Here is a 16,495-nt window from a genome sequence, read left to right on the forward strand (position 1 = left end):
TCGATACACTCCTTGCATCGCGCACACACAAAGACATCCCCCATGGCAGTATCATGTCCCGTACCCGATTGCTCTGCAAACATCAAGCAAACAGTGCATTTTATAAGGCTGTGAGTCAGAGGACAACTGTCTCCCTCAGTTCTGCTCTGAGCCACAGCACTTCCATTAGCTTGAGCCTTTTGCTTTGCTGCTCTGGTCTGAGTCATGATTCTATTAATTTATTAATTAATTATAATTAATTATGTTATGTTATTAATTATGTTACGTTTGTAATCTAAGTCGTTATATGTATTTATTTAAAAGTACAATTTAACTGCTAACGAAGTTCAACTAACGCTATCTAGTACGGTATATAACTATCGTATCACAAAGGCGGGAACTTACGAACTTTATATCTATGGACACTTAAGTATTAATTAACTTTCACATCTCGCTGTCTCAATTCAGAATAAACTAACGATCCTTACTAGGTCTATAAGCTACTTACAGAAATAATTCGATGTAAAAAATATTCAATCAAGCGGCTAAATATGGCTAAAGAACTTCTCGTTCAGCGGAGTTGCAAACACGTGGATAGCCTTACCGATACTTTTATGCAATTACAAGGCCGAGTAAAGAATAAATACACCAGATTAATCAGAAAATCACAAAATAATGTTATACTACTAAATTTAAATCAAAAGTTTTAGAAAAACAATAATTTCAAATCAATAAATAAGAAAAATCCACTTAGCGGCTTTGAACACGACCGTCTCCTAGTAGCCTCGTCAGCCCGTCTAAGAATGCAGATGTCTTTCAGGCTGGTAAGGGTTGGTTTGAAAATTTTAAAAAACGTCAGTCTTCACAATCTAAAATTAATGGGCAAAGCAGCCAGTGCAGATACAGAAGCTGCTTCTTTGTATCTGAAAACTTTAAAGGATGTTATTGCGACTGAGGGCTATTTAGCAAGTCAAGTGTTTAATGCTGATGAGACTGGGCTTATTTTGGAAGCATATGCCAAGCCAAACATTCATTTCAAAACAAGAGAAAACTACCCCAAGTTTCAAAGCTGCAAAAGATAGGTCAACACTTTTGTTATGTGGCAATGCAGAGGATGACTTTAAGTGTAAACCACTTCTAATTTATACTTCAGAAAATCCTTGTGCTTTTAAAGTACCTTACCAGTTCATTGGAAATCAAGCAAAAAAGTCTGGATGATGGCTAAAATCTTCGAGGATTGGTTTTTAAATTGCTTTTGCTTCTAAACAAAAAGATGTTGCCTGAAAAGGAACATAGCATTCAGAATCTTGCTCATTCTTGACAATGTATCCAGTCATCCTGCACATTTGTCTGATCTGCACCCTTATGCGAAAGTTACCTTTCTTCCAGCGAATACTAGTTCGTTAATTCAGCTGATGGACCAAGGTGTTATAGCTTCCTTTAACCTTTATTACCTAAGAAGATCTTTTTTACAATTAGTAGAAGCTACTGATGGAATAGGCAGTCTTTCAATTTGAGATTATTAGTGGAATTATAACATTCTTGATGCTGTAAAAAATATTGAGTTTGTGTGGTGAGAAGTTAAGAACTCAACAATGAATGCAGTGTGGAAAAAGCTGTGGCCACAAAGCTGCACTAAAGTCGAAATGCCAGAGGTAGTTGAGATTGTGAGAATTGGCAAAATGATTAGCTGAGAGGGATTTGAAGAACTGGGACCAGCAGATATCACAGAGGTCATTGAATCTTGAGAACAATTATCAGTGGAAGATATTTTTTTTAAAATGTGAAGAAGAAGATAAATGATAAAAACAAAGAAGATGCACATAAAAAAGTTGACCGTGAAGAGACTAGCTGAGTTTTAAGACTTTCAAATCAGCTTAGCCAAGAAACTCTGGATATGGATCATAATTTGGAGAGGAGTTTAAATTTTCGCAGAACTTTATCATTAGCATTAGTTCCTTATGAAGAAATTTATAGAGAAAAACAGCATGCTTCTAAGCAAACAGTTTTAACTAATTTTTTCCAAAAAAAGTTCCAGATACTGTTGCAAGTTTATCACAGGAAAACAGGGACGAAGAAGCAATGAATTTAGATTAAAAATCTAGAGGTATGTATTAGCAAGATTAATTTTATGGACATGTTTGTAATTGTTTTCTTTTTTCTTACCGAATGAAGACAATTTTTTGCACATTTTTTTTGTGTACAGGTATGGAACCTTCATTATGCCATATAAACTACGTTTTGCCTTGCTTGGATTTGGACTGCGTAGTGTTTTTCTGGAATATAACCCCTGTGAAAATCGAGGATGACTGTATTATCCCTCCTGACTATGCTGGAGCATGCTAAGTAGTTTTGACTCTGAAGTGAAAATTTCACCCCACTACCAGTTAAAGAATAAAACAGATTATCAGAGGGATGGTCTAAGTGGCACTATTTTTTTTGATATCCCTAGAAAAGGTAGAGGTGAAAGAATTCTTGCACTGCTTCAAATTCAACAGATTTGTTTACTATACTCTAAAAATAGTGTATGTTCACCTGGTTTTCCTCTTAAGCAACCCTAACACAGCCCTCATATTTTCTTGTTTCATGAGGACCTTGTTATCCCTGACAACTTGCTTTCAAGGCTGCTATATGTCCCAAGTATCTCAAGTAGAAGTAGTGCAAGAATCGCTTCTCCCTCTGCCTACTGTATATCCTCCCCCACCTTAAGCTAGCAGGCTCCTCCGTAGCCAGGTGGGCAGGAGCAGCAGTGCTTAGCACTCACTTCTTGATTAGACCAGGGTTCGAGCCCGTGACCACCAAATACGGAGGATGCGGAAAGGTCAGGGAATGACCACCACATATCCCTGGAGCAATATGGCCTTAGTTGCTAATGCTCCTAAAAACCAAATAACAAACAAACAATTAAGCTAGCAGTTTTCTGACTGACCGAACACTTCCTGAATAGTATCAGCAGATATTCTTGCTCACCTAAGTGTATCCCATTTCTGTAAAAAGTTTCTCCTGTTTACAAGCAGAGACTATGCTGAGAAACATCTACCCATGAGCCTTCCACTGTCTCTCTCTCTAGGGTCAAATTGATTGACAAGTTCTGGACAGAATTGCAGATACTTTGTGATATTTAATCCTAATTTGTAATTTTTTTCTCAAAATTTCCCCATACTTGTTAAGTAAACCCTTAGATCTCCTTTTCTTAATATCATTATTATCAAGCTGTAAAACAATATCACCCTTTGTGCCCTACAACATCATCAGCTTTTGTCCCTGGCAGGGGTATCCTGTTCCTATTCTATGTATTGTAGGTGTGTGGAGTCACCTACAATAGCTACTCCCCTGTGTTACCAGCACTTTCTGCTGTAGAGGATTTTATGTTGAGTGAAGCATGAGTATAGTCTCCCTTTTGTGTTGGGCTGCTGAATTCTTGATGGTTCCTCATTTTAATTGCTTTGAGGGCACCAACCCTGTTTCTCAAGCCCTCATATAAGCCCCTCACAATGATGTGAATTTGTACTTAACCTTCTGACACTCATTGCAATAAAGCCTACAGAGAGAGATCCCTCTTTGGCACTATCAGACTTAGTAGTATATATTTTATTTCCACTATGTAATAGAGTTTTGCTTAATGAATTTTTGCACTTACATAGTTGAGAAATTAGGGAATCAAGAGTATATGAGGGGATATATGGTATCCCCTCATACCAATGAAGGGCAAGAAAGCTCAGGAAATTGACGAAGAAATAAAAGCTTTGTATGGATAGAATTGTCCATCCTATGACACTGTAAAAAAGTGGAAACTGGAGTTCCAGTGTGGTTGTACAAGTGTCTTTGACGAACCACGAGAAGGAAGGCCATCAACATTCACGACAGTGAGATGGTTGCAAAGGTTAAGCAGTTGGCGCTGAGTGACAGATGTGTGACAATTCATTTCATTGCAGATGCAGTGGGAATTAGTTATGGGTCTGTCTACAGCATTTTACCTGATCATCTGCACATGTTTAAGGTCTCCGCACAATGGGTTCTAAGATTGCTGATTGCCTTTGCAGAAGCAATGTGGAATGCAGTGTTCTTGCTAACTGTTGGATTTGTGTAATACGGATGTTGAGAACTTTTTTAGGGTGAACCCACCCTATTCTCCTGACCTAGCACCATCAGACTTTTTCTTGTTTCAAGAAATGAAGAAACCATTGTATGAACTCTGCTTTGATTCGTCTCAGGAAGTCATCAATGAAGTGGAATCGTGGTTTCAGGCAAAAAGTGCGGACTTCTATGATAAAGGCATTAAACAATTGATCCATAGATGGGAGAAATGTGTTACTATATATGGAGAGTACATAGAAAGGATTAAAGTTCCTGTGAAGTTTAACCTTTCTAGGGCCATTATTTCTAGGTAAGGGTATGAACATTTTGATACCCCTTTGGAAGCCCCCATAGTCTTCACATTTAAAAATTACAAAAGAGCTAAAATTTATGAATGTATTATGGTTGCTATATTTTAGATGTATGGTTATCTAATATATTTTTAAAAAATATATAATGTTGATGTGTTGTTTTAAAAATAAAAACTGCAGTGCAAAATTTTATAATGTAGCTAAGGTGTTACGCTTGTCATTTAAAGTAAACAAAACAAAATCCTTTTAGGAATATTGGAAATAGTGGTTTAGATGTGGAATGTTGTATTCTAATAATTGTATTTACATAAACATAAATATGGAATGTAAATAACTTTAATTATGTATATAAAGTGCTTAGCATCATAATACACAGCCATTTCTGAATAAACAGAAAATTTTTAAGGTGGCATCGTTTTAGGTTATATCTCATATTGTGAATACCTTCACAACGAGTTGCCATGATATTGCACTACTTCGAATAAGTAACGCTTCACCTAAGGAGAAGACTAGTGTTACTTATTCTCAGATAGGTACCACCACCCAGACAGCACTGTTTCAGGGCTATTTGGCCCTTCGTCAGTGAGTGGGTAGGTACCCAAGTGATGCAATGATGGCAAAAACAGTTATGAAGTATAACTCCACAATATGAGAGATGCCTGATGGTGTATGATGTATTTAGACTAAGGCGCATTTAGGGCTAGAGCCTCAAGCTGCGAACAAATTTAGACTATGTATATAAAGTGCTTAGCATCATAATACACAGCCATTTCTGAATAAACAGAAAATTTTTAAGGTGGCATCGTTTTAGGTTATATCTCATATTGTGAATACCTTCACAACGAGTTGCCATGATATTGCACTACTTCGAATAAGTAACGCTTCACCTAAGGAGAAGACTAGTGTTACTTATTCTCAGATAGGTACCACCACCCAGACAGCACTGTTTCAGGGCTATTTGGCCCTTCGTCAGTGAGTGGGTAGGTACCCAAGTGATGCAATGATGGCAAAAACAGTTATGAAGTATAACTCCACAATATGAGAGATGCCTGATGGTGTATGATGTATTTAGACTAAGGCGCATTTAGGGCTAGAGCCTCAAGCTGCGAACAAATTTAGACTATGTATATAAAGTGCTTAGCATCATAATACACAGCCATTTCTGAATAAACAGAAAATTTTTAAGGTTAAGGACCTTAAAAATTTTCTGTTTATTCAGAAATGGCTGTGTATTATGATGCTAAGCACTTTATATACATAGTCTAAATTTGTTCGCAGCTTGAGGCTCTAGCCCTAAATGCGCCTTAGTCTAAATACATCATACACCATCAGGCATCTCTCATATTGTGGAGTTATACTTCATAACTGTTTTTGCCATCATTGCATCACTTGGGTACCTACCCACTCACTGACGAAGGGCCAAATAGCCTTGAAACAGTGCTGTCTGGGTGGTGGTACCTATCTGAGAATAAGTAACACTAGTCTTCTCCTTAGGTGAAGCGTTACTTATTCGAAGTAGTGCAATATCATGGCAACTCGTTGTGAAGGTATTCACAATATGAGATATAACCTAAAACGATGCCACCTTAAAAATTTTCTGTTTATTCAGAAATGGCTGTGTATTATGATGCTAAGCACTTTATATACATAGTCTAAATTTGTTCGCAGCTTGAGGCTCTAGCCCTAAATGCGCCTTAGTCTAAATAACTTTAATTATAATTAGTTTTATATTATTTCATCTCACTCCTTTAAAGTGGCACAAGATATGCCATTAATTTGAAAAGTTTCTTTATGCTGTTTTTCAGAGGAGTCAGAGATTTTAACTCAATTTAAAGATGGAGGATTCAGTACACAGCTAAAAAAACTATAGAGTACAAAACCAGCAACTATGAAAAATAGTATGCCAGGTTACCCTAAGTGGGACCTGCATATTTCCATAGGAGTTTAAAAATCTTAAACTACTCTGGAAATATGCAGTGCAATAAAATTGTTAGGGACCTGGCAGTTTGCCATTGGAATCATGAATTGACTTCACAATCAGTTAATTAACTTAAGGCACAAACCTAGCTGAAATGGTCAGGGTCTAAGTTCAATATTTTAGATAGGGACAAAATTCTACAAAAGAACTGTTATTTCTATGTTGTCTTCAAGTAACACAGTGCATGAAAATGCACTGTGTTACTTGTTACTTTTTTCATGCTCTGTAGTGTAACTACAGAGCATGAAAAAGGCTTGATTGTTTTGAATTGATTGTTCACATTATAGTGAAATTATAAAAATAATAAAGTTCATGGGAAAAAAAATGACCATTATTTCTTTTTTTGATGGAGTACTGTCCTCTACATCTATTTACTTATCAATTGATTCAGTTTCATTAAATTCTGGAGCTAGATTCCAGAGGATTTTGACTTTAGTAAGCCAAACTTGGATAACACTGAATGATAGATTCAATCTCCTCCTTCAGTTTTAGTATTTGTTCCTATGCAGGAACAAATACTTTGCATTTATTAATGTGCCTAATTTTCTAGATCCTGTTTCAGTAGCGTAGCATCATTACTGTCATTAACCACCATGACAACCTTTGTATCATCTATAAACTTGGGCATTAAGTCTGATAAGCCTTCATTAATATCATTAATAAATATAAAAAACAACAGTGGGCCCACTTGGAGGACTCCACTAATAACATTAGTCCACAAAGAGCAGTGTCCATTGATAACCTCTCTCTGTCTTTTATCACTGAACCATTCCTTTATCCATAGCAGTAACTTGCCCTTAATGATATACTGCTCCAATTTTTACAGCAGTCTTTTATGTGAAACAGTATCAGAGGTTTTTCCTGAAATCTAAGTATATGATATCAAAATTATTTTTTGCATCTAGTTCCTTTGTGACCACATCGTAGTATCCAATGAAATTGGTCACATGAGATTTATGCTTAACAAACCCATGCTGTGTGTGTGAGATATATAACTGCAGTCTTGTCTAGATGATTCTGCATTACTTCTTTAACCACCGACTCCATTATTTTCCCTGGAACGGAAGTTAAACTAACAGGTCTGTAATTAATTGTCACCCTTCGTGAATTGGGAATACATTCGTACATCTCCAATTCGCAGAGGCCTCTCCTGAATTCAAGGATGTTCTCATAATTATGGCTAACGGTTTGCTTACTTCCTTTCAGTTTCACTTAATATAATTGGATAGTCCCATCCATCCCAGGTGCCTTTCTTATGTTTAACTTCAACAGTTTATCTTCCACTTTCCTTTCAGTTATTACAAAAATCATTTAGCTCCCTGTTAGAATTTGATAAATTTCTGGCATCCACTTCTCAGAAGAATTGGATGCCAAGGCTTCCTGAAGAATTCTTCACGTGTGAAGGTAGATTCAAAGTACTCATTTAATTTGTCAGCAACTTGGGTGGGATTATAAACAGTCAAACTATCGATATCAAGTGGATCAATTTGATTCATCCTCTTCCTTTTAGTATTTACATAAGTAAAGAAATCTCTGCTGTTTTTCTTTGCATCCTTTGCCAAAGATTTGTGACTTGATTACAGACTAGTTTATATCTACTGTAGGCTTTTGTGTCACCTGATAATTTATATGCATCCCATGCATTTTTCTTCTCTACCATGAGTCTCATTAGTTCATCTGACATCCATTTATACCTAAATCTTGAAGAGTATTTCTTACCTGATATGAAAAGCCTAGCAGCTTCTATGATTAATTTCTTGAGTGCTTCCCATTTGGAATTAGCTGATGGTAACATCAGTTGGTCTCACTTTATAGAATTTAAAAACTCTCTGAGACCTCTGTAGTCACCTTTATGAAAGCAAAATCCTTCCCTTTACCATTGATGGTTGTTATATCCCTAAGTAAATCCCACATTACACTGTGATCACTGACATCTAGGTTTATTTGCAGATTCTTAATACATGAATAATCACTACTGTTAATCAGATCAAAATTATTAGATCTTTGGGTTGTTAAAAGTTATTAGATCCTTTCTAACATGCTGTTGTAGAAAACTGTCATCCAATAAATCCACAAAAGTTGTGCTAGTGTGTGAGTGATTAATCCACAAATTTCAGTCAATATTTGGAAAGTTAAAATCTCCCATTATGAAACATTCTGATTTACTTGCCCACTCTGTTTCTCTGCATATTGTAATTTCAGAAAAATAAGTTATTATTTTGCTGAAATTTCAGTATTTTGGAAATTAACAGGAAACATAAGTAAAATATTTTGTATAAATCCTTAGGTGAGCATTTTCGTATTAAGCAGTTATTCTTTGTATGTAGAGGTTTTGTTAATAGAATACCAGATGTACTCTATTTCTTCAACCATTCAGTATGAGCCACATCTTTTCAGGTTACAGGAAAACCCTTGAATTTCACATGTACAGCTGAAAATAGTTTTTTTCAGGACAGCTGCTACATGTTCCACTGTACCAAACTTATTGGTAATGCCTTTAGGAGGTAGCCAGATCAGCTAAGATATAATCTCACTGTCTTCACTCTTCCGGCTGTGAGTGGAAAGGGGCTGAGTAATGTGAATGTGGAGACCGGTATTAAGTTCAATGTGAATGAATATCTTCTGTTTTCTGAACCTTCATTTCCCCCCCCCCCACACACACACACCATTAATGAGTAGATTAATCCAATTAAAAATTGAGGAAACAGTAACACATGCACACATGGGTGCTCACAGAACAGAATACAAAAGAGATGATTAAAATTTAAAATGGTAGTTATAAATATGGCACATGTTACTGTAAAATCTACTTTTCTCACATATTTTGACTAGGATTAATCTTCTTGGTACTAGATTAGAAAGTGGAAGTATATTTTTATAAAATAAAATTTTGATTTTTTATATTATTTAAAATGCCTTAAAAATTTTTTTGTAAGAATCTTTTTAGTAGCCTGGATACCAATGAAGATGAAGTCCAATCTAAGTTGGCTGAGATGACAAGAAAAATTATAGCATTAAGGAACAATGAAATTATCCTATCAAGAAAGTACAAAATTCTCTTAGACACAGAAAAGTTACTCCAAAAGGAAAATGAAAAGTTGAAAAAGACAAAATTGGCAAAAGAAGCAGCAGCAATGCAAAGAATTGGTTCATTTCAAAGATTTAAGGTAGTCCTTTCATTTATTTTAGTAGCATATTGCATAAAATATATTATCTTAGGAACTACACACACAAAATGTATAGAATATGAATTAAGTGAATGTGAATCAGTCACGAAACATGTATAATAAATATGCAATGTAGTTCCATGAGGGCTTAATATTATTAATGAAAAAAGGAAAAAATGTTATTATTATTTTTTTTTTTATGTAAACCCCAAACAAGAGAGGTATTAGAACCTATAGTACTTAGTACCGTGCTTGGGTTAGAGGTTGAGAAGATGAAAGAAGATATTTGTTGACATTGGACTTGAACTTCTGTAGATTGTAATTTTCAGGAAATACGAATGAAAGAAGGTTGTTCCAGAAAACGGCAGTTGAATGAATAAATGAGGAAGATGAAAAGTTAGTTCTGTTAGTTTGAAGTTCAACAGTAAATGGATGTTGGCTGGTGGCGGCACGTGTTCGGACTGCTTTGAAAGAGAGAGTGGGAATTATAGAAGCCAATTCGGAAGAACAGTGCCCATGGAGGTATCTGTAGAAATGGCATGCAGAAGAAACAGTATGTCGATGAGACAACGCGTGGAGAGACTCTGTTAGAGATGAATCATTAATTAACCTAACTGCCCTCTTCTGAATGGAATCAAGAAGCCTGAGAGAGGTTTTGGGGGCACCACCTCAGATGTGGGAACAATATTCCATGTTAGGGCAATTTGTGATTTATACAGAGTGAGCAGCTGTTTGGAAGAAAAGTAACGCTGAGAGCAAAAGAGAAAACCAAGTTTTTTAGATGCAGAGGAGGCAATATTTGTAATGTGCTTGTGCCAAGAGAGATTAGAAGTCAGGGTAATTCCCAACAGAGATATATCATTTTGCCTAGAAATCGGAGTGCCACCAAAGATAATCATAGGAGCAGAAGAATCCTTTTTGCAAGATATAAGACGAGACTGAGTTTTACAAGTGTTGAAATCAACTAAGTTGTCTTTGCCCCACTGGAGAATTACCTGAAGATCGGCATTTAAGGAATTGGTAGCAGATTTTCGAGAAGTTGAAGCTGATTGAACAGGACAAGGTTTCTCAAAATGGAAAGTGGAATGCAATGTGCTATCATCGGCAAAACTATGGAGCAAGATTAGGTAGCAAGATTATACACCATATACTTTTTAGATTATATACTTTTTAGCCAGTTCCTAAAAAGGAAGTTTTTTAGATGCAGAGGAAGCAATATTTGTAATGTGCTTGTGCCAAGAGAGATTAGAAGTCAGGGTAATCCCCAAAAGAGAAATATCATTTTGCCTAGAAATCGGAGTGTCACTAAAGATAAGCATAGGAGCAGAAGAATCCTTTTTTCGAGATACAAGACAAGATGTAGCAAGATTATATTTGAGGGTACAGCTCTAAAACGGTGTTCGCAGGCCGACCGCGAGTTAGTACACCGGACCAAACCTATTGGTAACTCTCTAGGAGGCTTCCGGATCAGCTAGTGTATAATCTTGCTACCTCTTGTCTTATATCTCGCAAAAAGGATTCTTTCGCTCCTATGCTTATCTTTTGTGACACTCCGATTTCTAGGCAAAATGATATATCTCTTTTGGTGATTACCCTGACTTCTAATCTCTCTTGGCACAAGCACATTACAAATATTGCTTCCTCTGCATCTAAAAAACTTGGTTTTCTCTTTCACTCTCAGCGTTACTTTTCTTTCAAACATCTGCTCACTCTGTATAAATCGCAAATCTGCCCAGCCACGGAATATTGTTCCCACATCTGGGGTGGTGCCCCCAAAACCTCTCTCAGACTTCTTGATTCCATTCAGAAGTCTGCGAGAGGCAGTTAGGTTAATTAATGATTCATCTCTAACAGAGTCTCTCCACTCGCTTTCTCATAGATGTACTGTTTCTGCTGCATGCCTCTTCTACAGATACTTCCATGGGCACTGTTCTTCTGAATTGGCTTCTATAATTCTCTCTCTCTCTCTCTCTCTCTCTCTCTCTCTCTTTCAAAACAGTCCGAACACGTTCCACCACCAGCCAACATCCATTTACTGTCCAACTTCAAACCCATAGAACCAACTTTTCATCTTCCTCATTTATTCATTCAACTGCCGTTTTCTGGAACAACCTTCTTTCGTACGTATTTCCTGAAAATTACAATCTACAGAAGTTCAAGTCCAATGTCAACAAATATCTTCTTTTGTGTTCTCAACCTCCAACTCAAGCATGGTACTAAGTACTATAGGTTCTAATACCTCTCGTGTTTGGGGTTCACATGAAAAAAAAAAAAAAAAAAAAAAATTAAGAATCTGCAGATAAAGGAACCACTAGGTGGCAGTGATCACAGTGTGCTGAAGTGGGATTTACTCAAAGAGGTAACTACAATCAGGGGTAAAGGCAAGGGTTATTGCTTTCGTAAAGATGACTACGATGGTCTGAGACAGTATTTAAATTCTATACAGTGGGACCAACTGAAGATGTTACCAACAGCAAATTCAAAATGGGAAGCATTCAAAGAACTTATCTTGGAAGCTACTAGGCTTTACATACCAGCTAATAAATATTGTTCAAGGTTTAGGCCTAAATGGATGTCAGATAAACTATTGAGACATATGGCAGAGAAGAAAAATGCATGGGATATATATAAATTAACACGTGACACAGAAGCCTATGATAGACACAAGTTGATCTGTAACCAAGTTACAAAGGAGGTTAGCAGGCAAAGGCAGATTACGAGAAATCTTTGGCAAGGGATGCAAAGAAAAACAGCAAAGAGTTCTTTACTTATGTAAACTCTAGAAGGAAAGGGATGAATCAGATTGGTCCACTTGATATCGATGGGCCAACTGTTGATGATCCTGCTCAGGTAGCTAACAAACTAAATGTATATTTTGCATCGACATTCACATATGAGGAGTTATTCAGCGAGGGGAATGCCAGAGGTGTATTCAACTCTGGCAGTAAGCTAGAGAATCTTGTAATAACTGAGAGTAAAGTGGAGGAGAAATTGTTGAAGATAAACACAAGAAAGGCACCTGGGGTGGATGGGATCTATCCAATTATATTAAAGGAGGCAGCAAAGGAAGTAAGCAAACCCTTAGCCATAATTATGAGAGCTTCCTTGGACTCAGGGGAGGTACCCACAGACTGGAGATGTGCAAATGTGACCCCAATTCACAAAACAGGATCAAAGGCTGTCACAAGTAATTATAGACCTGTGAGTTTAACTTCTGTTCCAGGAAAATTAATGGAGGCACTGGTTAAAGAAGCACTGCAGGATCATCTAGACAAGACTTCAGTTATAGCTCATACACAGCATGGTTTTGTTAAGGGGAAGTCTTGCCTGACCAATTTGATTGGATACTATGATGAAGTCACAAAAGAACTGGATGCATGGAATAACTTTGATATTATATACTTGGATCTAAGAAAGGCTTTTGATGCTGTTGCACATGGAAGACTGCTGCACAAATTGGACCAGTGTGGCATTAGAGGCAAATTGCTGCTATGGATAAAGGGGTGGTTGAGGGGGAGAAGACAGAGAGTGGTAATCAGTGGACACTGCTCATTGTGGACTAATGTTATTAGTGGAGTCCTAAGGTTCAGTGTTGGGTCCATTATTGGTTTCTGTATTTATAAATGATATTGATGATGGTATATCTGAGGGAATGTCTGTGACAATCTCAAGGACCAATTAATATTAAAGACATATTAAATCAGTTACATCTTAAAAATAAAAAAAAGGAGATAGGAGAGGAGAAAAACAAATCAGGAGTCTGGTATTCTCAAATCCAAAGTTTCCACTTATATTATTTTATAATTTAATTTTTTTCCATTTAAGAGTAGATTTTGTTTATGAATCCTTATGCTCTCCTTAAATGTACCCAATTGATAACTTTTTTTGATATTGGTTCTTTTGTAAAAAAAACATCAAAATTTGAAGAGTTTAAAAAATTGAATGTTCTATTGAAAAAATAAAATTTTAAATAGTTCTAAAATTTTGAAGAAGAAAAGGTTTATGGTGTCTTAATTGCATAGGTGGACACCCTATATCAGAGATAACAGATCAGGGAAATCCAATTTACTGGATATTAATAAATGTAGAAACTTACAATCTGAAATGGTCTCCTTTGATATATATATATATATATATATATATATATATAGATAGGGGAGCTAAGCCAAAAAATTTATATGTCATCATAGGATTTCAATTCAAATTAGATTTAAATACAAGAAACCAGATCATGGATCTCTGAACCTGCTCCTGTTGATTAAATATTTAGGAGCCCAAACCTAGGAGGCATATTCAAGAATTAGATTGACAGTCATAGTATAGGCTGTTTTTATTAGCTGATATAATTTAGAAATTAAAAAAAGATTCTTTTTTTGAAGTGATGGCAATAATTTTGTTGATATGTCTGTTGAAGTTACCATTAGATGAAAAAATAATTCCCAAATCTCTAGTTTCTTTAATCTTTTCGATTTTATGATGGCCCAAAGCATAGTTAAAATCAAATGTATATTTTTTTGTGATAGTCTGAAACAGATATGGAATAACATTTCTCAAGATTAATAGATAAACTATTGTGTTTGATCCAAGAGTAAATTTTCTTTTAATCCCTGTTCCAGTATGCTAGCAACAAATCTCTTTGTAGATTTTCAAGTCATTAGCATAAGTGAGTAATTTAAAATTAGATTCCTTCAGACATACCTGGATATAATTTAAAAAAAAAAAATTCCAAATAATAGAGGATCCAGAGAGAACCCTGTGGCACACCCCTTTAAATAGGAAGGAAGAAAGAATTCTGCTTTGCCCATCTCCCCCCATGTAATAGTTTAGAATAAATCAGAGAATGAGGGATGGTGCCAAAAGCTTTCTTTAGATCTAAATATATAATATCTATCTGATTGTTGTTGTTATTTGGTTTTTAGGAGCATTAGCAACTAAGGCCATATTGCTCCGGAGATATATGGTGGTCATTCCCTGACCTTTCCACATCCTCTGTATTTGGTGGTCATGGGCTCGAACCCCGGTCTAATCAAGAAGCATGTGCTATGCACTGCTGCTCCTGCCCACCTGGCTATGGAGGCACCAACTCTATCTGATTATTACTATCAAATTACTCTAATGTCAAACTGTAGAGAAACAAGATTAGTTACAGCGGATCTCCCATTAAGGAATGTAGAAATCCAATTTTGTCAATTGTGAATTTTCTTATCTGAGTGTATATTATATTTTCAATGATGTTAGAAAGGGAATTTGGGACAAAATCTTACCCTTCTTTTAGAAGAGGAGTGATTGTTATTTTTAATTTGGATGGAAATATTCCATGATTGAATATAACCCTTATTAGATGAAACAATTACTAATGAAGTATTACAAAGCAGTGCTTCTAGAAAGCCACTGGAATTCCATGAAAGCTAGGAGAATAATTTAGAGTGAAACTGTTTATTGCATTTAGCAAAATATTATAATCGATTTCAAAATAGACAAGTACATCATTAGTACAGTCTAATGGAGTATAGTGTAAGATTATGTTTTGGTTTTGATCATAAGCATAGAATTTAAAGTAATGTTTTTAAAATTCCTCAGCCCTAATATTATTAGAACCAGTAGATGGTATACATTTGTTTTTTCCACGTTGCCAATATTTCCAAAAGCAGTTCATATGTTTTTTATGTAGTATAGCATCCTATACTTTTTATGTTATTAGTATAAGCATTCTTCACTTCAAGTTTCACCTGTTTTCTAATAATGGAATAAGCTACATAGAAGGATGAGTTGTATTTATAGATATTCTGGTCAACCCTTCCCCATCTCTTCCATCATGCAGTATGATTGATGACTTTTGAGGTTATGATGAACATCGTGGCAAGATCCAATATGCCTTACATTTTGAGGGTACAGTTCTAAAACGGTGTTCGCAAGCCGGCCATTAGTTAGTACACTGTATCAGACCTATTGGTAACTCTCCAGGAGGCTTCCGGATCAGCTAATGTATAATCTTGCTATCTCTTGTCTTGTATCTTGCAAAAAGGATTCTTCTGCTCCTATGCTTATCTTTAGTGACACTCCGATTTCTAGGCAAAATGATATATCTCTTTTGGGGATTGCCCTGACTTCTAATCTCTCTTGGCACAAGCACATTACAAATATTGCTTCCTCTGCATCTAAAAAACTTCCTTTTTAGGAACTGGCTGGATATGAGCAACTTTCAAAGCAGAAGGAAAAACACCACTGGAATAAGAAAGTGAAAAAAGGTGGCAAAGAATAGGAGTAAGTTCAGGAGCACAGATTTTGAGAACAAGTGGAAAAATACCACCAGGACCTGGAGCTATCTTAACATCAAGATTTGTCAAAATCCTTCTGACATCCTTTTGACGGAAGACCACTGGAGGCATTGAATGGAGCGTGTTGGGAATGGTGGGAGGAGTTTTACCAAGATAATTAATACATGAGCTGGAAGAAAAATGGGATGCTATCAGGTCAGCTTTATCCTTGGCTGAAGTGACAACAGAACCATCTGGTTTGGACAGAGGTGGGCAAAAGCTGCGGCCAATAGCTTTGGCAAGAAACCAGAATGCTTGGCTACCATTAGGGCAAGAAGCAAGTTTTCTACTCTTAGGATGTTATTAATCAATCAGTCCAAACTCTAGTTTGGACTGATTAATAACTGCTTTACAATTGTTGCGAGCTTTGGTGTAGGCAGAAAATGAAACTGAAGAATTAGAAACAAGCCAATTATGATATGCAACGTTCTTCTTTTGAACAGCCTTAGCACATTTATTGGAAAACCAAGGTTTAGATAAAGGACGAGATTTTAAAGTGGAGTGTGAGATTAAAGGATTCCATTCCTGCAAGAATAATTTCACTGACACGATCTGAGCAGATGTTGACATCAGAAATTTTGAAACAATAATCCGACCAAGGAAAAGAAGAAAAGAAGTCTCGCAGCCCATCCCATTTTGCATTCTTGTAATGCTAAACAACACAAG

At 36.1% G+C, this 16,495-nt stretch overlaps 1 protein-coding gene across 1 annotated transcript in view; it reads left to right on the top strand.

The window, feature by feature from the left end:
- Positions 1 to 16,495, top strand: part of LOC150080437 (centrosomal protein of 290 kDa-like) — a 386,964-nt gene that overhangs the window by 8,154 nt on the left and 362,315 nt on the right. The window contains 1 exon segment of the mRNA XM_090380692.1: positions 9,282 to 9,512. Coding sequence (XP_090236818.1) covers positions 9,282 to 9,512 — 231 coding nt within the window.

The sequence above is a fragment of the Mastigoproctus giganteus genome, chromosome 9 (genome assembly GCF_048544385.1).
Source record: "Mastigoproctus giganteus isolate SK-2022 chromosome 9, ASM4854438v1, whole genome shotgun sequence".
NCBI classification, from domain to species: domain Eukaryota; kingdom Metazoa; phylum Arthropoda; class Arachnida; order Uropygi; family Thelyphonidae; genus Mastigoproctus; species Mastigoproctus giganteus.